General features: G+C 38.9%; 3 protein-coding genes across 3 annotated transcripts in view; 2 read left to right on the top strand and 1 right to left on the bottom strand.

Moving 5' to 3' along the window:
- The first annotated feature begins 811 nt into the window (after nucleotides 1-811).
- On the top strand, nucleotides 812-11046 carry zcchc4 (zinc finger, CCHC domain containing 4). The gene is made up of 13 exons (XM_042402429.1): nucleotides 812-1018; nucleotides 1330-1448; nucleotides 1524-1606; nucleotides 1860-2132; nucleotides 3445-3525; nucleotides 7761-7833; nucleotides 7907-8057; nucleotides 9227-9327; nucleotides 9622-9743; nucleotides 10180-10255; nucleotides 10369-10420; nucleotides 10529-10676; nucleotides 10789-11046. Exons 1-13 carry the CDS (start codon nucleotides 931-933, stop codon nucleotides 10910-10912), a joined length of 1491 nt encoding a protein of 496 aa, XP_042258363.1. The 5' UTR covers nucleotides 812-930; the 3' UTR covers nucleotides 10913-11046.
- On the bottom strand, nucleotides 3533-7752 carry si:dkey-219e21.4 (nuclear factor 7, ovary). The gene is made up of 5 exons (XM_042402430.1): nucleotides 6846-7752; nucleotides 4739-5155; nucleotides 4621-4640; nucleotides 4395-4525; nucleotides 3533-4239 (listed from the first exon to the last, which is right to left on the bottom strand). The coding sequence occupies exons 2-5, from the start codon at nucleotides 4952-4954 to the stop codon at nucleotides 3641-3643; spliced, it is 966 nt and encodes a 321-aa protein (XP_042258364.1). The 5' UTR covers nucleotides 4955-5155; nucleotides 6846-7752; the 3' UTR covers nucleotides 3533-3640.
- A 14420-nt stretch (nucleotides 11047-25466) lies between the features above and the next one.
- The window catches only part of pde5ab (phosphodiesterase 5A, cGMP-specific, b), a 94723-nt gene continuing 94135 nt past the window's right edge, over nucleotides 25467-26054 (top strand). Inside the window, exon 1 of the mRNA XM_042400973.1 lies at nucleotides 25467-25690. Coding sequence (XP_042256907.1) covers nucleotides 25686-25690 — 5 coding nt within the window. The 5' untranslated portion in view covers nucleotides 25467-25685. The remainder of the gene's footprint in view (nucleotides 25691-26054) is intronic.

Below are 26054 nucleotides of genomic sequence, written 5' to 3'. Positions count from 1 at the left end.
ACTGAATATGGGATTTTGTGAACAATATAAAACGCACATCTGTCTTATACAGCCCTTAGTCACGACCAGGCTATTGGCCTGGCTGAGCTGCACTAACCTAGAGTCAAAATTGGAAAAGTCAGTGGACCCAGTGAAAAAGATTGTTTAACAAACTGCCTATATAGCTCTGTTTAATTGCTCTGTGTAATTTCAGTAATTCATTTAATCATTCCCTCACTATTCCTAATTCCTACATGCATATTTGGTCAATTTGCATTCAGGAATAAGATAGAATTCCATCTTCTGTGACATTTTGTTGCTATTATTAAAATGTTTCAACAAACAGACATCATTCTACAGCTGAGGTGCAACTGTGCATGGAAACATCATTTCAAATGCATGAATAAGTAAAACAAAGGAGTTGATATAGAATATAGAGCTAATATTTAATAATAATGCTTTTTTAAATCTATTGGCAGAGTAAACAATAATTTTAAAAAAGTAAAATAAAAATAAACTATTTCGACATTAAAAAAATCTTTTTCTCATAGCCTTTAACTGCATCTTACAGTCTTCCTTGCTCAGTATTATGTATAATAATGTCAGGACTTAAAGAATCAATGAATGAACAGATTTCCATCCAAAGCCATTTTAGCCCACATCAGGAGGACTGTTGTTATGGATATGTATCCATTAGAATAAAATGAAATCCACTCTTGAAATGAAGTCATAATGATTTTACATCCAAGTACAAACGCGTCAGTTTGACTGAAATTAAATTCTCATGTTGGGATACTCGTCAAACAAACCTACGAGCTTTTACTGCGACAAAACATTCATGACGTCACATGTGCGCCGCATAGAGACGGCATGGTTTTCACTTGTCAGGCTGCAGTCTCGTGTTAACAAGTTTCAATTAACGTTCATTAACTGTGTAACTTGTTAAACAACATGGACGTAGCCGCGGCTGCCGACGACACTTTCGGAATAGAAGTTATTGTTGCAGAGGGCGATAAAACAGCGCCATGTTGCCCGCATGGTAAGACAAACACTAGTAGCAAAACTGCGTCAGAAAATCTTGTATTTCAAAATTACTTTGCTTTTTATTGTATGTGTATACTTAATAACATATTTTTAGTGAAACTATACGAATTGATAATGTCTTTTGATGAATTCGGAATACAGATATTAAAAAACCCTCAATGAAATATGCTGTCAGTGTTATTTGTCAGGAAATAGTGGCAGTAACAGATAGTTAAATATGTGCTGCCTTTTAATGAATGTTTCTACTGTGGATCTGTCATGGGCATCACATTACATAACGTGTGTGTGTGTGTGTTTTTCTGTCAGGTCCAACCTTGTTATTTGAAAAAGTTGGAAAAGGAGGTGAGAAAGGCCGGAGGTTTTATGCCTGCTCAGCCTGTAGAGACAGAAAAGACTGCAACTTTTTCCAGTGGGAAGATGACAAGGTAGGCTTTATGGATTTATATTTGCCACTGTAACACAATATCAAAAACAATCATTTTAATGAACTTGTTTTGAAGGTGTCAGAGGCCAGGTTGTTGGCCAGAGAGGCAGAGAACAAGTTGAAGAGGCCTCCGTTCACTCAGCAGGAGTACAGCACAAGGTAAGAAGTCAACTGCACACCGTCATTGTCTCCACTGAAGGCTGTATCGCTATAATGTATGTATTTACTTGTTTACTGTTAAATGTTGTCTCCATACAAGCCATAATGAGCTAAATTTTTACTGTATATCCTGACTTTTTAAAGGATTAAGATAGGTATGATGTCAAATTGACACGACCAAATTCAGAACTCTCATTCAAAAAGTGAGGATTTTAACTGACACTTCTCCCATGGCCTGTAACTCTTCCCTCAGGTTCAGAAAGTTTGCCGCCCTCCGGCTGGATGAGAAGAAGTTCTGTCAGGATTGTCAGATGCTGCTCCTTCCAGGAGATCTCAGCGCCCACTCCTCCCACAGATCCACCGCCATCATTGCAGCTCAGCTGAGGAGGCCCAGCGCGCTGCTGCGTCCGCTGGACAACAAGAAGAGCAACGCCCAGTACCTGTTCACCGACCGCAGCTCCCACTTTTTGCTGGACACTCTGGCCGGTCTGGGATACAAGAAGGTGCTGTGTGTGGGAACACCCAGGTGAGGAGATTCCTGAGTGTGAAGATGCTGGTATAACATCCTGTTTTAAAGGGTCACTCCACCAGTTTAACTTCAACTAAATTTAGTCGGCCCACTAGTCAAGGAGAGTACTGCTCAGCCTGAAGTCTGAAAAAATAACCCTGATGATGTCATAATGATGTCATCAGCTTTGAAAACTACAGATATATAAGAGTTGGTGTTACAAACAGGTATCTTTGAGTTTGGGAGATGTGGGCATTTACCTGGCAGGGAGTATCGACAGAAGATACATACATAGTGGTTGCATTATGGGAAATGTAGGATCAAGGCTTTCTGACTAAAAGTCAGTATATCTCAGTCTCTGCTGCTCCGATTTTGATGATTCTTTTTGCATCTATGTCTTATGAATCCCTCCACTTTATGGAAGGTCAATAGTAAATTGCTGGAGTGCCTCTTTAAAAGGCTAGTTCACCTAAATTACAAAAAAATCTCATTTACTCCCTGTACAACTGTACAAACAGAATTTAATTAATGGTGTTCAGAGATTTGAAAAAAAAAATACATTTGAGTCACCAACCATGAACAGTTTCTTGCATCTTTTCAGTAGCCAGGTTTTAGTGTCTCGTGATGGCTTCAATATATGCTCTGATGTTTTTCACCAGGATGATGAACATTTTCAACAAAACATAAGATTTCTGCTTATTTCTGATATGTAACAAGAAACTGCAGCACTGCAAGAAATTTTGAAATAGTTCAGCATATCTTGGCCATAGTTCATAAAAAACCATAGTGAAGGCATCCTTATTACAATCGTGTATGTTTTCAAAAAATAATCATCAGCGGCGTTATAGTAATCCGAATTTTAAAACTCTCCAATATTGATATTGGCCTCATTAATCCCATATCAGTCAGGCTGGACAAAATGAATTTTGACAAAATAATCTTATCCCAAGGTCCAATTACTAGCTTTGTCTGGAGCTGTCAGTTGCACTTCATGGTTATCATCAGTGGTTGGAGTAGGCTTAGTTGACACTCTTGACTGATGTTTGGCCATGTTATAACATCCTCTGATGAAGACTGTGAAATACAGTTGAAAGCCCCGGAACAAGCCACTAAGTGGTCCTAAAGTAAAAATTATTTTGTCAAACTACTGTTTCCAAGTTCAAGAATGAGCTTAATGGTCACTTCTAGTTTTATTTTTACACTGGAAACAACTGATCCTCAAAAACTAATATCTGTCTAACTTAAGTCAAACAACTGAGGTCTTAAACACTGTTTGAAATCAGTTTTTATTCATGTTTTAGTCAGTGATGATTGTTGCTGTTTGTGTCAGACTGCAGGAGCTGATCAAGTTGAGAAACCTGGAGCAGAAACACGAGCCAATGAAGAGTCTCCTGCTGGACATCGACTTCAGGTTGGTTCGTCTTATTTGATATAATTGATTAGCTATATACATGGATGGGAAAGACTGCACTTATAATCATTAGCAAAACATTCTGCATCACTGTGTCTGAAGTTTGACTCTGGCATCATGGCGTGTTGAGGTGACAGAGCTGCAGGTGGTTTGGCCAGGTCTGGCTCTCTGGTGGTCTCAGGAACCGCATGGCGGGGTACAGAGGCTCTGTGAACTGGTGATGAGCCCGGTCGAACACTGACGTCACGGCTGCAGAAAACCTCTGCAGGACGAACATGCTCTCTGCGTCGTAAAACATCAGCTGGCCCTTGTCGTAATTCACCCACACTCCCACTCTTCCCAGCGGCGTTTGCCCGACACCCTGACACGCCACGGACCGGTCGTTGTGCCAAGCAGACAGTTGCCCGTTCCTGAGCTCCACGCACCACGAGTTCCTGTTTCGGCCCAGTTTGGCGCCTTTGTCCCGTCCCTTTCTCTCCAGGCTGCCGTAGGCTACGCCCACCGCCCAGGCGGAGCAGCAGCGCACTTCCACCTCCCAATAGCTCTGTCCGGCTGTGACATGAGACGAGCCCAGAGCGCAGCACACCTTATCAAACTGCAGGGGGTGCTCCGGAACTGAGCGGGCGGAGCCTGAGAAGGTCATGCCATGGCCTTCTGAGGTCACCACTATCTGGCCATGGCACGTCTGCCTGTCAATCACCATGGGCAAGCAATCTAAAATTAAACACAGAATCCACAGATTTGCTGATGACATTTGGATCTTTTTTTCCTGGATGTGTAACAAAGCTCTGCCCAACTGAACTCACTTCAACACCCTGCTGCCCTAAATGACTTAGCTCAATATCATGTAGAAATAATCATCTTAGTACCTAACAGTAGAGTCTTCCTCTGCAGCTGGGCTTTCAGGCTTTTGGAGATGGAGGATAATGTTTTCAGGAGCCTTTCAAATCTCTCTTCATTCAGTCGGATTTCCTTCTCAGAGGCTTCTGGCTTCTTAGAACTGGGAGAGAGATCAGATTAAAGGGAAACTGAGAGGTTTAAAACAGAGCTCTAGAGGAAATAGTTTAAACCTTTCAGCTAATGGTGCAGTTTTACCTCAGATTCTCAGAATGGCCCTTGAGAAAAGAGACACAAAGAGAAATAGTGATGAAAACAGCAGACAATTACCCTCAATCACTATATTTCGTTACTGTGTCAGTGAGCAGAGTCTGACCTCTCTGTCTGCCTCGGGGCTCTTGCTCAGCGCTGCCTGGGTGCTGCTGATGCTCTTGGAGACTTGGTCCTGGTGTTGTTTCCAGCCCTTCAGAACCTGGTCCAGTCTGGTCCTGGTCTGCCTTAGGTCCAGCTCCAGAGAGTCCAGGACAGCCTGCTCGTCCCGCTTCAGGATGACCCGCATGGCTTCGAAGCGCTCTCGAACCTGCTGCTTCATCACATCTGTGCTCCTCTTCAAGGGGAAATGGAGAGCATGAGGGGCATCAAGGTACTTTCAGTCCTCCATGCTGGGGGTCTGATGTGTATAGTAACTGTTACTTACAGACAGATCTGCCTTGCGTTTCTTCAGAGACTGGATGTGGGCCTCAGTCTTGCATCTCTCTGCCTGCAGCTCCTCCATACGTCTAGATAGCTGCTCCTGCAGAGGAAGGATGCATGGAAGGATTTAAATTTCAATAACCTTAGAGGATGATGTGGACAAGCTCAAAGTTGGACTAGGAAAACTAGAAAAGAAAAACAGCAAATCCTAGAAACCTAGGATGTTTGACATTTCTGCATGATGAAATCCTTAAATAATTATATATAATCCATTATTAAAATTGTCTCTGATTCACTTTCTGGCTCCCACTCCTCATCCCTGCAGCTCCAGGCTACATTAGCCACTACTAGCATAACACACCCAAATCTCCCACCCAACTGTTGGCAGTAAAGTTGCATTCTGGGTAATGTAGGTGCCGGGTTCTCATCAAGAAAGAGGAATGTGTGGACTAAAAAAAGATGGTATTTATGATTCGGCGGCAACAATTTTTATCCTTTTAAACAAAAAGTTATAGGAGTGGAACGCTAAATAGGTGGAGTACTCTTTCAAGCAAACAAGCAAATGAAGAAAACATCTTCACCACTTTGGAAACACATACCTGGCATAAAGAAACAGCCTGCAAATACACAAAGGACCAGCAAATGCAGAAATGCTGCACAGCACGATGACAGTTCTTGTGAGACGCTAAAAGCTAATTTAATTAATTACGCGCTAATAGTGAGATGCTAACGCTAGGTGCCAGTATCTCCATTAATATTAATTAAAAATAATACCTTTTATTAAGTGGTCAGTCACTGATGGTTTGGTCTGAATAAATCTTACACAGTGCACCTTTTTAAAGGATGGTTAGTCTTAAAATAGTCAGGAGCTTACATGAACAGTGAAACATGCTTTTCCCACCATAATCATTCCTCCTGTTCATACTGACCATTAGAAGATCCCTTCATAATGACCTTGTAAGTGATGGGAACAAAATCCACAGTCCTCCTTCTGTGCAAAAATGTATTTAAAAGTTTATCTGAAGCAAACATGAGGCTTCACATTCAAATGAGTCAAATCAAGTAGATATCTTTCAATGTTAGTCTTTTTAGTGCCAAAGACCCTCTTTTTGTTACTATGCTTCCACCACAGTTCAACAGGGAAACACTGTTCAAGATACTTTGTATTGTACACTTTTTTGAGTATTTTGTATTAAAAAGACAAACTGTGGAAGATAGTCTGACAGCTGAAGGTTCATATTACCTTCAGAAAAAGGTTTAAATACATTTTTGCTCAAAACAAGGACTGGATTTTGGTCCCCATCATTTACATTGTAAGTGTGAAGGGATATGAAGGGATCTTCTAATGGTCAATATGAACCGAAGAAATTATTACAGTAAGAAAAACTTATTTCAATGTTGACATGAGCACCAGACTATTGTTGTAAGATAGACTTGAAAAATTGGGAACCTATCCTTTAAACTCTCTGAGCCACCGTAGTTTCAGCACTAAAATGATCACAGAAGATACGTAGCTTTGATTTTACTTAATGTTAAAGGACACAGTTATTAAGAGGGAGCACTGTACATGTTTGGACGTAGCCCTTCTCGTTTGTCTTTGTCAAAGTGCATACACACTCAGCATGTCAGAGTTCAACCCCAGTTTTGAATTCTAGTCTGTGAACCTCACTGGTCTCGCTGATTGTGTTTTGAACAGGAAATGTATTTGCAGAAGTTTGTGAGATACTTTTCATCTCTAAGCTGTGAAAATGTTGCAGCCTGTGTGCTGCACCACATCACCTCATCATTACCTGGGAGGGCTGCACAGCTTTGGCTATCTTCTTCTGTAGTTTTGGTGAACGTGGGAAAGGCTGAACAACCCTGTCACTGTTGGAGTCCAGTGGAGTGAAGCTCAGTCCTTCCTGAATTACACCGTGAGCTCCTGCAGAGGGCGCCGGAAGACCACTCTGTACTGACTGAGCCTGTGTTGACTGGCCATTGCCAACAGACAATGCTTCTTTTTCTGCCATTTCTGAGGAAAACAACAGACATGTTAAACCTCTACCTGACATATTTTCTCCTTTTGCACTGAAGCATTTTTACATTGGCTATGTTTGCAGAGTAAACCAGTCTTTCAGGTTTTTTTGAAAGTCTGAAAACCTGTTCGTTGATAGTCAATGCCAAGCTGTTTGCGAAGAGTCTGTACAAGTCATGGTCTCGTTTTCTCAAATCTAGCACAAAGATAGTTATCTTCACAGCTGTCTGAATATTGTGCATTCAGATTTATATTTTTCAGCAAGTTCCCCACTTCCTGTGGAATAACCTTAAGACCTCTACATGCTGTAAAACCAGTATATACATCATGCAGTCAAATATAGACTTCTTTTAACATTCTTAAATAATGTTTTCTCAGCAGTGCTTACCTGAGGTCTGCTCTCTCCGTCTCTCTGCTGTTTGTTTCTGTAAAGAATGTACAAGCTAGAAACGCAGAGAGGGTGTGTTCTTGCAAGCTTCAGCCTGCACCACACATACTCAGACACCTTATTGTTACCTGGATACACACCTCAGGATCCACAGTGTGTTTGCTGTCCTTGTGTGCATGTATAGTAGATAAGTTCAGACTTGCTCTTTTTTTCCCCAACTCGCTTTTATACAAATGAAACAGAAAATAAATCTTCTCTTGTAACTTTTAATGCTAAATAACACACGATTTCTTTATGTTTCAGGTACGCCCAGTTCTACAGCCAGGATGAGTTCTGTCACTACAACATGTTCAATCATCACTTCTTTAATGGAGAGGTAGGTGTAAACACACTTCTTTTTAATGTATTTGGTTTCCAGCACTTAATAATAAGGATCTGTTCATTGTTAGGTATCCAGTGCAGTCTTGCAGGCCTTTCTCAGACAGTCTGACGGGGAGAAGGTGGTGATGGTGGCTGACCCTCCATTCGGTGGCCTGGTGAAGCCTCTGGCCAACAGTTTCTCTCTGATCTCAAAGACATGGAAGAAGCTACAGAGCTCTGGTCAGTGTCAGTCAGGAGTTAGATTTTTTTTTTCTTTCAATAATTCAACTCCCTAGCATATTTTCATTGTCCCACAAGAACTCTTTTCACAGCATTGCAGTTTAAAAACTAAAACACAATAAAAATATAAAACATAAAAACTGCAAATACTATACATACAACACAAAATACAATAAAAAAAGTCAATTTCAAAGCCAAAAAATATAAGAGCAAAAGTGTCAAGAATGGATTAAACTGTAGCCATATCATTAGCTACTATGATATGGCTACAATTATTACGAATTATTAGTCCTCACCCTCAAACCCTGTAGTAAACATCTGAATGTACTGTCATGTTGGAAAGAAATAATCATTTTTGTAATACAGCACTATAAAACTAGTGTTAACTTCTATCCTTCAATACAAAAAAATAGCTGTTCTTTATTTCCTTGTCATCTACATGTCTCATCAGCCAGCGAGGATGCTAACTGGGAAGCTGTAGCCTCATCGTTACACAAAATGGAGTTAGCATGATATCATTTACTGTATGTAGTCATGAAGTGCATATTTAAGACCCTTTCTAAGTTTCTTATTTTGATATGAGCCAGCTGGAAACATGAAAAAGTCATTTGGAGAAGACGTTTTCAGCCAAATCACAGGGTTAATGGTCATTAGCTAGCAAGTTACAGCTAATCAAATCTGCAAGTGGCAGTGCTAGAAATGAGAGGTCTGCTGTCTTTCTGAAATCAAGAAGCCATTGCTTTAAAAGTTACCACAGATTTCGAGTGGTAACTGTGCCACTGTTAGCATTGTAAACTGCTAACCTGCAGTGCTAGAAGCTTGAAACTGTCAAGTTGTCAACTAATATGTGCTGCTCACTGGTGATTTTACTTCCTACCTTTTCAATGTTGCCCAGCTGTTTCCCACATTTAAACTGCTATACCAACAAATCACTGAGTCCAAACTGATCTGTGACACACATAGAAAAATAACACCATCAACTTCCTGTCAGCATTAAATATAATAAGCCTCCTCTGAAAATGTTGCTCTTTCTTGCATATTGCTTCACTGTTCACATGAAGACTCAGTTTGTTTTATGAAAAGGATCCTGAAACTTCGAGTCTATTTAAAATTCATAACCTCAAGTCCAGTATCTGAACCTAACATCCTATGTGTTTGTGTGTGTGTAGACGGCAGTAATATGGACATGCCCATGATCTGGATCTTCCCGTACTTCTTTGAGCCTCGTATCCTGGAGTGTCTACCTTCATTCATCATGCTGGACTACCAGGTACCAGCAGAACACCTGTTTTAATTAATGATTGAGAAGGATGATAAGCAGATTTAGAGATTTAGCCTCAAGGGTTATGGTTAAGGTTAGGGTTAAGGTTAGGGTTAGGTAAGGATTAGGGTAAGAAGTTTCAATAGGATATAAGGATACATCTCTAGCAGTCTTTGGTTTTCATTTTGATACAAATGTGCAGTATCTGGGGTTTTTTGATAGGTCTGTATCAAGTATTTAACAAATGAATATGACCTAAACTGCTACTGTGGACTATAAGCAATATTTTTTTTTTCTCACCAGATTGACTATGACAACCATCCTCTGTATAAGCATGGGAAGACAGGCAGGAAGCAGTCTCCTGTCAGGCTGTTCACTAACATCTCTCCCAGAGACATTGTCCTTCCCAAAGAAGAGGGCTACAGGTACCAAAACACTGACTCTGTCAACTCTAACTAGGATGATTTTTTATTCAAGACCTAAGAAAAGAAATTTTATTGAGCATCAAAGTTCATCCTTAACCTTAGAAGCAGTAGTTTTTCCTAGAGCTTTCAGTTACATCTCATGGTCTTGATCAGCAGATGGAGTTTGCTTAGTCGTCATGGAGATTGTTCAGTTGGTTGATCTTTTGAATGGAGACAGGGGTTACAATGTTCCTCTCATAGGCAACCACCTATTAGCAAACTCCATCTGCTGAGGAAGACCATGGTTGAAAGCTTGTTAAAACTTGCTACTGTGAATTTTCAGTTTTTTCAGTCCAATGTTGCATGGATTATTTTCAAACAGTAAAATGGTGAAGAAGCATGCAGTTTATGTCTTTATTGTGTTAAAGGATGATGCATTTGCTCTTCATCCTGCTAGATTATGCTCTGTATGTGAGAGATACGTATGGTCCCTCAACAAGCACTGTGCTAAATGCAACGTCTGCCCATCTAAGGTATAATACCTCAACTTTACATACATTATTCTTTATCTTGTTGACTCTGATTAAGGCAGTTAATACAATTTAAAAAATATGCTACAACTTCCAATTCCTCTCCGTGTCTCCAGGACGGCCGTGAGTGGAAGCACTGCTCAGAATGTGGGAAATGTGTGAAACCATGTATGTACATTTATACATAATCATGCTTGATACTTTCAGAATTTAGAAGTTTTTGCATCACATTCTGTACTATATTGAGGGTTTTGCTTCATTTTTTTTCCCTCCAAGCATGGAGACACTGTCAGTCTTGTGGCCACTGTGCCCTCCCAGACCACCCATGTGGCCACAGCCAAGGAAAGGAGGGCTGCTTCAACTGTGGAAGCCTGGAGCACAAACGCAAAGGCTGCCCTCTCAAAGATTCACACAGGATCAACAAGTGAGTTCAGAGAACAGGCCCCATTATGGATAACTACACCAAAACGATTAAATATTTACATGTCTTAACTTGTTCCTCTGCATGTGTCTGTCTATCTGTTTTGATTGTGCAGTCATCGGTCCAAAGCCAAGAATGGAAGCAAAAATGTATCCCATCGTCCTCTTTTCAAGCCTAAGGCTAAGAGGAAGTCCGGAGCAGCTCGCAGAGCAAAGAAGGCAGCTGCTCAATCTAAATGACCTCAGAGTTCATGCAGTGTCTTGTCAGCTGTGCAATCACAAGCAATGTTTTTTTTGTTTTGTTTAAACTCAAATTGCAGTTCTTAACAGTTTTAATAATTGTTTCAGTAGAATAAAAAGTAATACAAAGAGAATTTGCCTTGTATTCATTTAAATGGTGTGATGCTTTTGCCTTAACCGCCCTAATCTGAAGGAAACCAGTTCATGCTCATAAAATCATATCTAGAGAATTGACATACCTGTTCTTATCTTTTCACTTAATGTCAACTCCTTACCTCCTTATCTGTAGTGAAAAACGCTTTAAAACTGCATTAAATTACTTTTTTGGCCACTGGCCAAAGCTGTAAAAACAATATTTACATGGCAAGCAATTGCCTATTTACAGATCCAGCGGGCACAGAGCAACATTAGCATTCATTTGGAGTTGTGTTTCTGTCCACTTAATGAATTTAAGTCCAACATTCACTCTCCTTGAAGCCCTGTTTTGGTTAGTACCAACAGTTTTTTTTGTGTGATGAACTCTGCACACCTGCTCTATCAGTGATAATAAGGCCTAATTTGCTATGCTGGCCTAAATCAATCCCATAACCATGCCTTGTATTTGATATAAGCAACTCAGTCTTTTGTCATATTCTTATATTGTTTAGTTTATGCCTAGTTGAGACTCGGACCCCCTGTATGTAGATTTTGCCCTGTTTGATTGTTAGAATAAAATGAGTTACCTGCCTTTTCAGCTGAGATAAATCTTGATGAATTATGAGGTCAAAATACTTATATTATGAGAATATTTTACAAACAAGAGTAAGACCTATTTCACAGCAGACAGTTTGACTTATCAGAGCAGGAAAACACAGGTGAAACTAATAATATTAAAAGTGGCTCACTTTTTGGACCAGAACTCCACAACAAGCCAAAAAGCACACATACTTGACATATTATGGCTTTGTAAAGTTTATATGGCTAATGTGTTAGCTAGCAGTTGCATAATTACACATCCAATGGATACGGAGAAACATTAGCATTCATTTATAGTGATTTTGTTCACTTAATGAATGTACATACTCATTCTCCTTTTAGTTCCTGTTTTGGTCTTTCCACCAACTTCTGAGAAATATATCTGGCTCTTTAATTGCTAGATGTTCCACTTTGTTAACAAGCTGGTCGCCAGGTTATAGGAGCCATTTTTACTGAACACAGTAGGCTGAGGAGATTTGAGTTTGCTAGCTTGAATACCAAAACAAGCTAAAAGAGACTAAAAAGTTCTGCAACAGTGAGGAGACAGGCATTGATAGTGAACATTCTCTGTGTATTCATCACTATGAGCAACATCTTTCACATGCATACATGGTCATTTAATCCATTTTAAATGTAAAAATATTCATTAGTCTCTAGTCTCTAGTCTTGTACTGTGGTGTATGCGAGTCCTCAAAAAGACTGGAAAGTTTAAAGGCCTTTATAGATTAGTCAATTCTAAAAAGTTCTATCTATCACTTCTTTGGTTCAGAAGTCTCAGTTTGCCCACTCTTACTAAACAAGGTGTAAAATAATATAATCCAGCAGGCTTTACTGAACACAGCTGAGTGACGAATGTTCTAAACAGTGCTTTTGTGTCCAGTCTCTAAATACAGCCCAAGACAGAGTATAGTCATTAGCACAGTCAGTCAGACTGGCTGGTTTTCCTTCATTTAGTTATATTCCAGATGGTGTTTAAAATGTCTTGAAGAGTCTTGAATTTGACATCCTGAAACCTGACCTGACCGTAATACATGAGCCAAAAATAGCTGTGTTGCTTCCTGATGGTATAAAATGAGTTTAGCTTCAGCCACTAGATGGCAGTATTGTTCAGGTCTACTCTGCTTATGATGCTTGATTCTTACCAAATAACCTGTTATTTAGTGGTTATTGTTTCACTGGGATTTATGTATACATTAAGTACAAGTTGTGTTGATAATACAACAAATACATTTTATATTGGTTTTGTCTGAGTGTGACAGTCCCACGCCCCTGTGACACTGCTGAAACAGTCCACACACACTGATCGCTTCCAGTCAAACAAGGAGTGTCTTATAAAGTAGATAGATGGGTATACAGAACATCCTGCCAGAAACACGTACTGTATATGTTTACAGTGATGATAGTGAAAAGCCAGATTCATCGTGAGTCACACACACACACACACGCACACACACACACACCTGCTTTCAGTGATGTTTACCCAGTCTGAACGCTGAAGGCTACCAGACACAGGAACACTTCCCCTCACTGTGGATATATACAGTGACTGATTTACACTATTTTCTAAAAAGCCATGAGCTCTTGCCGGTATGTTGCTGTCCAGCACTTTACAGTATTCTCTGCTACAGTACACTCTTTTTCTTCAAAATCATAAACATGTTACAGAGCATGGAGACCTTTATTTCTTTACGTCTTTAAGCACAAGTTATTGCTTCTTAACACATTCAAATCTGTGTTTGTTTTGTTGTATTTTAATGCAATATCATAGCGCTGTATAACTGCCCTCTATTCCCTGTAAAGCTTCTTATCTATTCAAACTACTATTTTAAATAGACTACATTCTCATACATGGGATTCAATCTACTACTAATACTGTTATTGAGATATTTGAATAGAATGTTAAAGAACATGAGAGAAACCATGAGAGACTAATCTTTTTTTTTTGCAGTCATGAAGTACTGGGGAAGTGGTGTTATCTATTGTTTTGCTTCCACTCCAGCATGATGGATTTGAAATGTAGCTTAAAGCTGCACTAAGTTTTATATTAACAATGGATGTTGGGTGGTAAGAGTCACCAGTGGTGGACAGTCAGTAACTAAGTACATTTACCCAAGTACTGTTCTGTACTGTACATGTGATGCTACTTTATACTTCCACTCTACTACATTTCAGAGGGACATATTGTACTTTCTACTCCACTACATGTATTTGACAGCTTTAGTTACTTTTCAAATGCAGATTTGACACAATGGATAATATAACAAGCTTTTGAAGTACAACACATTGTTAAAGATGAAACCAGTGGTTTCCAACCTTTTTGGTTTTTGACGTCTTACAAAAAGCAGTGTGTAGTCGGAGTCACATTTCAGATGTCTATGAGTTTTTAAAGGTATACTATGTAGGATTTTGCTAAAAAAAACCAAACAAACAATGTATTGACTTATATGAAAGTAATCACTCTCAATCGTCACTTATGAGCCACTAGAAGTGTGTGGTGATGTATATATCTACAGGGACTCTGCCCTCTGCCTGTATTATTTTTCTGTGTTAGTGGTAATCATTCATCATTTGTGACATTACAACTCAGTGAGAAAATACAAAATAATGCAAAGTATGTAAAAAGAGTAATTGTTCAGTCACATCAATTTATACAGTCAAATTCAACATGGACGCATGAAACAATTTGTTTCTGTAAAGACGAATCTGTAATTCAGCTGTATGCAACAGGCTGCATGATGACGCCAAGTTTGACTTCAGCAGCTTTAATGGCTGAACTAAAGTAAATGACTTTGACTCTGGATGGGTGTTTCTTTCTGGTTGACCAGCATGATGTTGGTGTGACATTTGTATGAATCCCACCAACAGTCTTCCGGGCTCTGAGTGCGGTGAGACGCCACAGTTTAAAATCTGTAAGGTTCTGTCCAAACGCTGTTGTGCTACTCCTACTGATGCATATATATCACTTTCTTTTCAATAGAATGATGCCAGTGCCACATACCTGTTGTTTGATTGGTCTGATTTGCTGAAGAAAGAGCAAGTTGCTGTGTCTCTCCCTCAACAGCTGGTGGGGATTCTTGTCCAGCATTTCAAATGCAAGGCACAACTTCCCCATGTGTTCGAAACTTGCAAAGAATTGAATGATGTTGATTAAGACCACGAATCATTTTCAGTATGACCAGCTGGAGAGAAATTAGACACATACAGCTAACAGTTAATGTTAGATATGTAATGAAATGTGCTGCTCAAAGACTCAGAAAGACTCAGATGATCCACGTTTGTTGGGCTCGTGCAAACCATTGCTTCTTTTCTTGAGGATCTTGAGGGCCACAGTGTTTTTGGTGTCTTTGTCTTGGCAGTGAGCAACTCTGCTGAAGCAGCCATTAAACGTGAAGTGCTGGAGCAGGCAATCACTCAAACTGCTGTGCAGCTCATCGTTGGGTTGTAGCTCTGAGTTTAACAGGTGCTTGTAGACATAAGTCATTACATGCAGTCAACACATCTTGCACAAACATACAACTCTCATCTGGAGGAACCACAAAAAACAACTCTGTCATCAAAGTACATCATCAATATGTGAATATTTGGTTATAAATGGTCATAAATCCTTTCTGCAGTTTCACTGAATTGTTTATTTTTGTAAGTAGCCCAAAGCAATTTTTTTCACATGCAACAGTATTTGGCCTTATTTAGATGAATACAGAACATGTGGACTTCTCCTTTTAAATGGGCACTTAACTGAGATTGTAACCAACTAACATAACTGAATGTTAAACTCATCACAAACAATTAACTGAAAAATAGATGTGAGACCATATTTCAACATTTACAGTGGTGATTTTTTGCAGTGTATAATAGGTGAGAACGTGTTGGTGCGTTTAGTCTCTCTCACTTCTTTTCTTTTTCTCCCTTCTTGAGGCCCCCGATGACTGCGGTTTTCTCTTTCTATGCTTTCACGTTTCTTTCTTCTGTAGAGGAACTCTACACCATGACAGAAGAACTCATTTTCCAGAATGTCAGAATAAAAGTTTTCCTGAAATGTATGAAGAGCAACCATTTGTAAAAGACAGATACAGACTGAAGCATTAAGCGTTTCACTGGGGCTCTATGTGACTTCCTATTAAGGAAGAAAATCAATGTGATTTTGACTGAAAGAAAAGTCACTCCTCCATATTCTGCCAGACATGTAAATTAATAAATAAACAAAACTTGTAGCCCTCCTTCAGCTCAGTAATGATTATTGTCAGTATCAATTCAATTTTCAGTAATTTATTCTAGTAACTGATTCATTCTAGAGTCTATACAGTGTCAGGAAATAGTGAAAAATGGTCATCACCATTTCAGAGGAGCCTTTTTGTCTTTTTCTTTTGTGTCACACCAACTAAACCAAATCCCCAAAACATCCAGCATAACATCTAAACATATGAAACACAGAAAAGATGCAAATCACATTTAAGAAGCTGTAGCCAGTGAATATTTTGCACTTTTGATTGATAATGAAACTTAAATAATTAATCAATTATAATTGTTGTCAATTAATTTTCCATCCATCGACTAATCAATGAATTCTTTCAGGACTAGTTTTTTATTTTGCTACATATGGGTATTTGCTGTTTTCTTATTATATGATACACAATACTGTTTATTATATAACCATTAAATTTGTGAAATAGTCCAATACATTTTTAAACTAAAGCTCACTATCATGAAAATGTTATTTCATCCTGATTCCAGCAGTTTTTATTTCACTTCAACATTTTTTTCCCAATGCCTGTTTCATAATGCCACTTTTCATCACAAAGCCCTTTCCTTTCAATCATGACAACCAGGAGCATAGCCATCTATGTGATTGGCTGATTTTTTGATATATAAATATACAGTTATATTTTTGCTTTTAGGGTTGGTAGGGTGAGGCATGGTCTGTTCCAGTTGAAACACTTCAAAATTTGTGCATGAGGTGCAAAATGAGTTGTTGAGACTTGTTTAAACACACACTCGCACTTCATGGTCCCTGTAGGCAGGTCTTGACAGTGACAGTGACACCTACTTGGAGCAGCTTTTAAGGCTAGAATTCAACAAAGAAATCAAGACAAAAATAACAAAGTAAGACAGCATGCCAAGTGAGAACAAAACAAAAGAAATCAGTAAGTAAACAAAAGCAGGAAATTCAGACAGAAAGGGCCAAGAGGCCAGCAGAGCATTTAAAGAAGCTGAGCATTGATGTGTGATTCAAATGCTAAGCAGGCAGAGAAAGATCTGTATCTGTCATCCTTCCTCTCTATGAAATGGAAATGAGCCCAGAGAGATGGAAAACGGGGGAAAAAATCTCATTATGTATAAGATAAAATGTGGAAGAATGGAGCGTTTTCATGCCTCCCTTTTCTCTGCTCTAATGAATTTCATATTCACACATCAAAACAGTAGACCAAAGTAGAAGGTTATAATGCAGGTATATGGAGTGGGAAGATGTCAGGGCAGGGGGGGATGTTTATAGAAATGAAAAGAGACTAACAAAAGTATGGACTCAAAGTGCACACATACACAACACCAAACATGTGAGCCCAGAGCCTATTCAGTATGACAACATAATTAAACCAATGAATACTCAATGATATCATGACATAAAACTACAGTCTACAAAAACTACAGAGATTTCAAACAGATAATCAAACATGAAATTGCCCTTATATACTCCAGTCTAGGAGTCATGGTAGCGGCTCGATGAGGCTGTACTTCATGGTGCTTTGAGTGATGTTTAGTAGGTAATGTTTAGCATGTTCACCATATTAGTTTAGGGTGTTGGCATGCTAATGACAATGTTGAGGATTAGTTTAGGAGTTACTGTGCTTGCGCATAGATCAAAATAGTAGACAAAGTATTTTTTAGTAATTTTTTTGACCTGATGTTGGCACAACAAATAAACAAACAAATAGTTTTTGAGATATTTCATTCAAAACCAAAACTGGAATCTCATGGTAATGCTAAACGTGGGGATCCCCAGGATTCATCCACTTGGGAACACAAATTTACCTTGTAAGGCAGCTGGATTCGCAAGATCACGACATCACAAGATCACACAAGAATCCATCTCGTCAGGCTTCAAGTTATGCACTTGTGTCCGAACCACCGGGGGTTCAGACCAATCAGTGTCCAATGAGGATTCTTGCGTGATCTCACGAATCCAGCTGCCTTGCAAGGTAAAACGAAGATGGATGGTGATAGACAGATGGTTCATCCAATCACCTGCCAAGTATTTTTTGAAAGTGCCTGCCCTTTTCCAAACTGTTTCCAAGAATGACTTCTGAGATGGTTCTATGTAACAAACCCTCTGGCACGTCAGGTTAAACATAAACGTCTGTGACAACCTTTCATCGCTATCCATCCAGTAGTCTTTGAGATATTTTAGTCTGGAGGAAAATTGTGGCCCAACTGACGAACATGGCCATATATAGAGCCATCCCGCTAGCATGGCTAAAATCCTTAACGTCATTGATACATGCACTGCAGTGATACACAAATAACTATTGCGTTTGCTTTACTACGTTTAGAAATTACACAGTAATTTCAGAGGAAAAAGTCATACTGATATCTGCTGGTGGAAGGTTTTCTCAAAACTGTTGTGTATCAGCATCTATTTAAGATGGTACAGCTCCAACAGATAAGAAACTGAGTATTTAGTAGCTTGTATTGTTTATCTAACACAAAGGTATTGAATGGCTTTCACTTTGCATTTCTGTTATGATAATGGACTTTCTAATATGAGTTAAGATGAATAAATCTACTACTCATAGTTTCAAATCATTAAATAAAAGCAACTTTTGCTTGGCCTGTTGAGAGGGAACATTAGAGAGTCCACTCACTTTATCATGCTTTAAATGAAAAATGAAGAATGAATGAAGTCATTCAATGCTGGGGAAGAGAGTAGCAACTATCCAAAAATGGCAATAGACATCATCCATGTGTGCTAAAAATAATTGTACTTGCAGGTCAAATCAAGAGGTTGTGACCGACAAATAATAAGGCAAATATAAAAAGGGACACTAGACAGCCCTAGAGCTCTTCTTCTTTTATTTTTAGAGGATAATTGCTAGCTGTTTGCACAATGGCTTGAGAGATGCTGTGGACTGCTGTGAGCATACGTTTGAATTCAAATGTTTTTAGTAAAGCTGTTAAATAATTCCATTTGATACTATCACAGGTTTTTCAGATTACTAATTTACCAATGCAGCTCAGTTGTCAGATATTTCTGAAATTTTCATCACAAGAAAAAGGTCTCCGGCATTATTGCATGCTGGTCAGCCCTCGATGATAACAAAAACCAAAGACCTGTTATACAGTCCAGAAAGTGTTAGTGCTCATCTGTTTCTATAGAATGTCTTATTGCTATTTCAGTGACAGTTTTATTTATTATTTTATATGTATTTTATGCCAGTATGTCTCATTTCCTCCAAACTCAAACTCCAAATTCTGTATATTCATGCTAATCTAATCTCTTGTGGTCACCATGAACTACAGCTCTCTTAGCATAGCATGCTGCATCCCAGTCAGCTGATAGCACGGTCTCCAACTGTGCTTTGTATCTCAGAGTAAACTCTGGTGTTTGGACTGGCTGAGCTTCCCTGAGCTCACCAAATCCCTTAACGGGAAATGATGTTCTGGACGGCCTGGCCATCAGCATGCTGGGTAAACACTGCAGACAGGGGATGTTCTGGGTGCCACCGGCATGAAGTTTGTTATACACTAGCAAGAACAAGGTATATATTGCCTCCTTTGTTGAATTTAATTTTTTTAGGGGTTGAATACATGCAATAAATGAATATATACTGTATGTGTATAAATATATTCTATAAATGTAGACAGTACTTACTTTAACAGGGTTAGAAAAGTAAAAAAAATGTAAATACATGTTAAAATACTACAACATAAAAACAAGATATTATCACAAATATATTTAAATATAACATATATACACTTTCTTTTATTTTATTTTTTTGACTGTGAAGCACTTTATAACTGGTGTTTGTGAAAGGTGCTATATAAATAAACTTTGCTTGCTTTTACAACAAGTACAAAGTTATAGCTAATGTCACAGGGTTATAAAAGTTTAAAAATAATTACAGAAGACATATGCATGTGCAAAATATATAGTAATAATAATAATCATAATGAACATTGAATAATAAATACAAGATATGACCACAAATACATTAAAATATAACATGTATACCACAACTACAAAAAATGACAAGAACAAAGTTACATTTAATAGCAGTAGAAAGAAAGAAATGTGAAAAGAAATAAATATAAAACTAAAGAAATTAAAAACATTAAAACAAAACAAGAACATTTAAATTAAATTAAAAAATGTAATTTCATGTATATAAAAAGGCGCTGAAACTTCATATCATAAGGATGACTTAACTTTTAATTCATCAAAACTGATATTGCACTAAACTTAGAGACAGTAAGACATAAATACATATTTACAAGACATTTGGGGACAATGTTCCAGGTATTAACAAAGCTGATCAGCTGCTGTGAGTATTCTGTACTATGTGGTACAGATTTTTTGTCTTTTTTATAAGGTTGCACTAATCCAATACAAATATTTATAATTTACTGTATTTATTAATATTTAAATCTAATATTAAATCTAATAAGAATATAACAACAAATACTCTTTATGATTATTAGAATCTGAGCTGATAGTAGATCTGATGATTGTATTCTAAAGAGAAGCGAGGCTTCAAATAGCAGATCACAGCTTTAGTGTTTGAATACAGGTTATTAAAGGATAGGTCAAAGAGAGTGGCTGTTTTATCCCCACTGAACTGAAGAAGCATTCTGTAAAAAAGCTGAAAGAGGCGGTTGTCGGGTCTATTCCCATCCTGTCTGAAAGCGTTTCCTGTCTGAACCCTCACTGACCTTTTGAAGCAAAGCTCTTTTTTTCAGCCACTTTAATCCCTCCGCTGCAGGTGGCCACACACACACACACACACACACACAGATGCACACCTATATACACTTGAAAGCAGGAGTGGATGCATTCAAGAAACATCAATGACATGTACACACACATGCTTATGTCCCTGCCACTCCTACACACAGAGAAATGTGCATGTTCCCTGTGAACCCACAATGATGAACCCATACACACACACACACACACACACACACACGGTCACCGCAAAGAGACTGAGAACTGAGCATGCTTTGTACTCTTAAATGTCTATCACAGGACTACTTCAATAAAAGACACGTCAGCGGTACTGTACACACAAGCTAGTAATGATTTTTTAAAACAAGACATTTGGTCCTTTGCTTTTGTAACTTCATTTCAGTTGAAAGTTGAAGGTAGAAAGAAAGTAGAAAGTTGAAATATTATCACTTGCTAGAAAAACAGTAATGTTGAAATAAAGAGTAGTTTATTCACAGTAAAAAATTTGGGGTTTTTTTCTTCATTGAAATGTTTATTGCAGCAGAGAGGAAACATCCTTAAAAAGGACACGGCAACAGAAGGTGGAATGATGTTGTATATCGCACACTTTAAGTAGCAGAGAAAAATCACCATGGCCGAGGGGAGAGGACCAGGGCGGGGTCTATGGTATATGGGTCACTAGGGCAAGAATACAAACAGAATAACAACATTTCTGCTTCTACCAGATGATGGCAACCCTTGAGTTAGAAATGGAATTCCTTTTAAGCAAGGGGCAGCTTTCACCTAAAATTATAGTGCATTCTGCCTTTTAGGGGCTGTGGATATGACTGAGTACTCCATCTTAACTTGGGAACAAACCATATTACTGGTAGGTTACAAACCCAGTTTTACCTTTTGATTTATAGAATCATGTGGCTCACACCTCAGGAAAGCCAATACCTGTCAAATAGGACTAAATTTCTCCCTGAAATGGAGTGAAACATGTGGTTTGTCCAACCCTTTCACCAAACAAAACATTGATATTGGACCACATTGGATCTCCAAAGCACCAGATTACATCAGGTGCCAGCATTTTTAACCCTTGTGCCTCACTAGGGACCTAAAAGGACCTTTAACATTTTATTTTTTTTGATTACTTTGGCTGTGATTATGCTGTAGCCATGATTTTTGGCAAAGGTGTATATTTTTTTATCCAATTGTGGAAGTCCAACCACAGATCCTATATTAAGTCTATAATACAGTGAATGGAAACAGTACTGACTTTCAGCATGTTAGGGCCCTTTTAGGTCCCATTGAAATCCATTAAAACCACATTTTTTGATCCCGTGGTTGCTACTGCATAAATTCATGTATTCTCTTTTATAAGACTTCCAAACTGAAGCCCTGGCTTCAAAATTTTAGTTTGTACTATTTTCCAGCAGATTGAGCCATTTTCTCTTTTTAACCCTTTGTGCAAAATGCATGCTATTTTCCTGGTTCCACTAGGGGCATTAATCCTCTATTATGAACACTGCAGCCAAGTATATTACAGCTTCAGTGTGAATATATGTGTGGGTAGGAGGAAACTGGTGTGGGTGTGTGTGTGTGGCCGAAATACATACCCTTATTTATTTTGATCCAATGGCCGCAATATTGTATAAGCATGCATTCTATTTTATTAGGCTTTCAAAGTGAAGCCCTGGCTTCAAAATTGTAGTTTTTACTATTTTCCAGCTGATTGAGCCATTTTCTCCTGTTTGCCCCTGAAGAACAAATAAATACCATCAGAATTTCTCTCCACTAGAGGCTAAGCCAGGGGCATTCAATGCATTATCAAGCTTTGCAGGACATTGTAGCAAATTCATTCATCCAAAAATGGTTTGTTTGTATTGATATGGATATCCAAGGGTGGTGTATGTGTGTGAATGGAAAAACTAGTGTGTGTGTGTGTGTGCAGCTAAAAAGAGGTCATTTATATGGGCTGCAGGTCACATTACTCCTCTCTCCCTCTCTCTCTCTCTCAGACACACGCATACACACACACCTTCACCCCCCTGCCCACACTCATACACACATCCACGCACTTGCACACACATGCACGTGCACGTGCAGGCCTTCTGACTCAGTAGAATATAGGATATTATACCTGATACAGATGCCTACATGAGTTACAGTACAGTATATGCTATTGAGCTTTGAAGGTGTGTGTGTGTGTGTGTGTGTGTGTGCTTGGAGTGACAGAACAAGTGCATATCTGTCACTTTGTCTATGTGTGTGTGTGTGTATGTGAAGCAAGAGGGCAAGTGATTCCCATGGCATTTTTTTCATTTGCTCTGATTTATGTGTCTTTTCAATACTGATTCATGTGTTCAAAGCCCCCCAGTTACATAGATGCCCATACATACCCATACATGCACTCCTTCCAGACATAGACATTTGCAGCACTGCAAAGGCACAGCAGGGCAAAAACCAAACAAGGCATCCTAAACCATTAGTTTGTTTATGTAGCTGCAGTCGTAGCTAAACTTATAAATACAGCCAGCTCTCGAGCTATGCATTTCTTACTCGTGACACACACAAACACGCACACACACATGCACGCGTGCACATGCACCTGCTCGCTCACCCACACACTCACTCACTCACTCACACAGTCATTCATTTCTGTTCTGAATTTTTGAATGTGAAATGTTGAATTTTGTTGTTCGAAGTGATGTTGTATTTATGTTATATTTCTAGAGCAAAATAAGATAATATGCTATTGGAAAGTAAAAACTTTGGAGGGTAATAGTACACTTTACATACACTATAAGTTAACAGGTCAGATTCTATACCTTAATCCTATACTGCACAAAAATAATTGTTGTTTTGTTCCTTATTATGTATGACTGAAAATAATTCATTCATTCATTCATTCATTCAATATTTGGTAGTTATGATCAGGACTGAACTTGGTTAAAAATTTAACTCAGTGAAAGTGTAAAAAAAATATGAATATATAATATTTACATAGCAGTTTTTGATGGGGACCTTTTAGGTCCCTAATGTACTGAGAGGGAGTTTTTTGTTACATCTGACATTGTACAAAAAATAATAATGCATAAATATCAATGTTGTTGCTAATCATTGACATATCCCAGACTGTGTTAATCCCCCAAAAAATTTCCCACTTGCCTCTAGTATATTGAAAATATTTCAATTTTTGTGTTTTTCTATTATGAAAATTAAGGGTATCATCACAAAAACTGGCATTTAAATGGTTAAAATTCTGAAAATGAATAAATATTTGATAGTTATGATCAAGCCTGAAGTTGGTTAAAAAAAATGAACTCAGTGAAAGTGGAAAAAAATATTAATATATAATATTTATATGGCAGTTTTTGATGGGGACCTATTAGGTCCCTAATATGCTCTATTGATACTATTTTAAAGCAAGCCCCAAAAATAAGTTCCTTGCTACAATGTACACATCAGCTACAATCTGCACATACTGGTATGGTTAAGGTTAGGGAATGATGGTGGTTATGGTTCATCTGTTCCAGATGACAGTTGACAACAGTGAGAAAAAAGTGGTGAAATCTTTGGTCATCAATCCTAAATGAGGGTTCCAGATCTCATGGTGATATGAGTCCTCCAACTGCCAATTTAGCAGGGATCCAGACCGCAAATTTTAACACAAATAGCCCTGTGTTAAAATCCTGACAGTGTCGGAAATTTAGGACCACAACCCTCCAATGTGACTGCTACTATGACCCACGTTTACAAACTACCCAATCAGAATATATCACATTATTACATGTATTACTCTGGCAAGCTAAAATATAATCTGGCACTCAATATGGTCCTCTTTTCCTTGTAAACCGACTCTACATTTTTCAATCCATGAAATTGCCAGTGCTGCGGCTAAAGTTTGTTTATTGTTTTGATGAAATTTTCAAAGATGAGAGCGATGCACATGGATGATGAGAGTTGATGGCCTATCTCTATTTGTATCTTTTTTTTTTCTATTTACATTGCACTACTATGGTTCACCAAGCACCCATTGCACCATCTGATGGTATCAGGCGGTCTGACAATGACTGCAATCCTTTATTTACCCTTTCTCACACAGTGTGACATGAAAAGAACTTGCAAGACTGCTGCTATTGCACAGTGTTTAGGTGTAGCTTAACCCTAACCCATGGGTGAAGATAATGGTTACGATTTTAAAAAAGCGAACATTTAACTGCTGTAATGGGACACAAACTAAGGTTCCCCCTATGAAAGTTTGGAAACACCAATCCACCAACCTGACCTCCACACCTTTGCTACATAAAGGACACACTGCCGGAACTGGATATAAATCATGCATATTAGATCCTCCAGTATGAACGTAACTCCAAGGAAACTAGGCTGTGTGTCTAATCTCTGTGACATGGAGTCCAATTTACAGAGAAAAGTTTAGAGAACCTAGCTAACGACCGCTAAACTAGACAGCTATTCCCACTAGAACAATTTTGTTTTGCATGTCCTCAGCGTTGGCCCCGAGTGTGCTAGTTGTTTTCACTCCAGATACCTAATTAAGATGCCAGTTAAGTAGTTGGCAGGAGTTAAAATACAGACATATTATACCACTCATCCCCCTGACTATATCTTCACCGTCTCATTATTCTTCTCCTGCAATCAATAAGGAAAATTACTGATCTGCCAAAGTCATGCAAGAATCCAAAATCTTGTGTGAATGGGTGAAAGACAGCAGGTAAGGAGGGGGTTAGGGGTCCCTGTATGGGCAGCCTCTGCAGGCCTGCACAGTCTCCAGGCTGGAGAGGAGGAGGAGGAGGGGTAGCCAGGGAGGGAAAAAGAGGGATGATTGGAGGGAGAGTGGTGTATGTTTCACTGGAGGCTGGTGAGGTCCCTGGCGTGGGACACAGGGAGCAATTATTATGATCCTGTCTCCGCTTCCCTCACTCACTTTTTAACACTCTTTTTCCCATTCAGTTCCAAAAAAGGACACAGCTAAATCCAAGGAAGGGAGGGTAGGGGGTGAAAACCAAGGAACCCCCTTGGTAGACTCCATCAGTGCATGAGTGTGTATGTCGAAGCTGCAGAGGTCGCTTAGCAGAGCCAGAAGGACTTTCCACCGCCATGGGGTGAGTACGATACTTTAGTGAGGATGGGGGCTGCCGGTTTAGACAAACCGCAACCACATTTATCCGCGAGTTCCCCATCGCTAGGACTAGCAGCTTGTGTGTGTGTTGGTGTGTGAGGGAGACTGATGGAAGGAAGGAGAGTTTTGTGTTGTTTTAAAGAGGAAGCACTGATACTGGACTGTAATGAATCTGACTGCTCAGACTGTGTGTGTGTTTGAGCAGACCTGTTACTATAACTGGCTACATAATGGAACAATCTGAGTGTAATTCCTTCTGAGGGTAGACTTTTACACTGTGCCGAAAGAAAAGTGGTGCTGGCGTTGAAATAAAAAACACAACTTAAGAGGACTGCTGTCTCAATGCT

Source organism: Thunnus maccoyii, chromosome 22 (genome assembly GCF_910596095.1).
Source record: "Thunnus maccoyii chromosome 22, fThuMac1.1, whole genome shotgun sequence".
NCBI classification, from domain to species: domain Eukaryota; kingdom Metazoa; phylum Chordata; class Actinopteri; order Scombriformes; family Scombridae; genus Thunnus; species Thunnus maccoyii.
The sequence above is the reverse complement of the archived record's forward strand: the minus strand, read 5'-3'. Positions and strand labels throughout refer to the sequence as shown.

What these genes read in the sequence shown, in the direction of transcription:
- zcchc4 (XM_042402429.1), top strand. Translation starts at nt 931, where the DNA reads ATGGACGTAGCCGCGGCTGCCGACGACACTTTCGGAATAGAAGTTATT. An exon ending in CTGCTGGACATCGACTTCAG is followed by an intron (nt 3,526 to 7,760) that starts GTTGGTTCGTCT and finishes TTTATGTTTCAG; the next exon opens with GTACGCCCAGTTCTACAGCC. An exon ending in GAAGAAGCTACAGAGCTCTG is followed by an intron (nt 8,058 to 9,226) that starts GTCAGTGTCAGT and finishes GTGTGTGTGTAG; the next exon opens with ACGGCAGTAATATGGACATG.
- si:dkey-219e21.4 (XM_042402430.1), bottom strand. Translation starts at nt 4,954, where the DNA reads ATGAAGCAGCAGGTTCGAGAGCGCTTCGAAGCCATGCGGGTCATCCTG. An exon ending in GGCCATTCTGAGAATCTGAG is followed by an intron (nt 4,526 to 4,620) that starts GTAAAACTGCAC and finishes TCTCTCTCCCAG; the next exon opens with TTCTAAGAAGCCAGAAGCCT. An exon ending in GAGGAAGACTCTACTGTTAG is followed by an intron (nt 4,240 to 4,394) that starts GTACTAAGATGA and finishes GTTTAATTTTAG; the next exon opens with ATTGCTTGCCCATGGTGATT.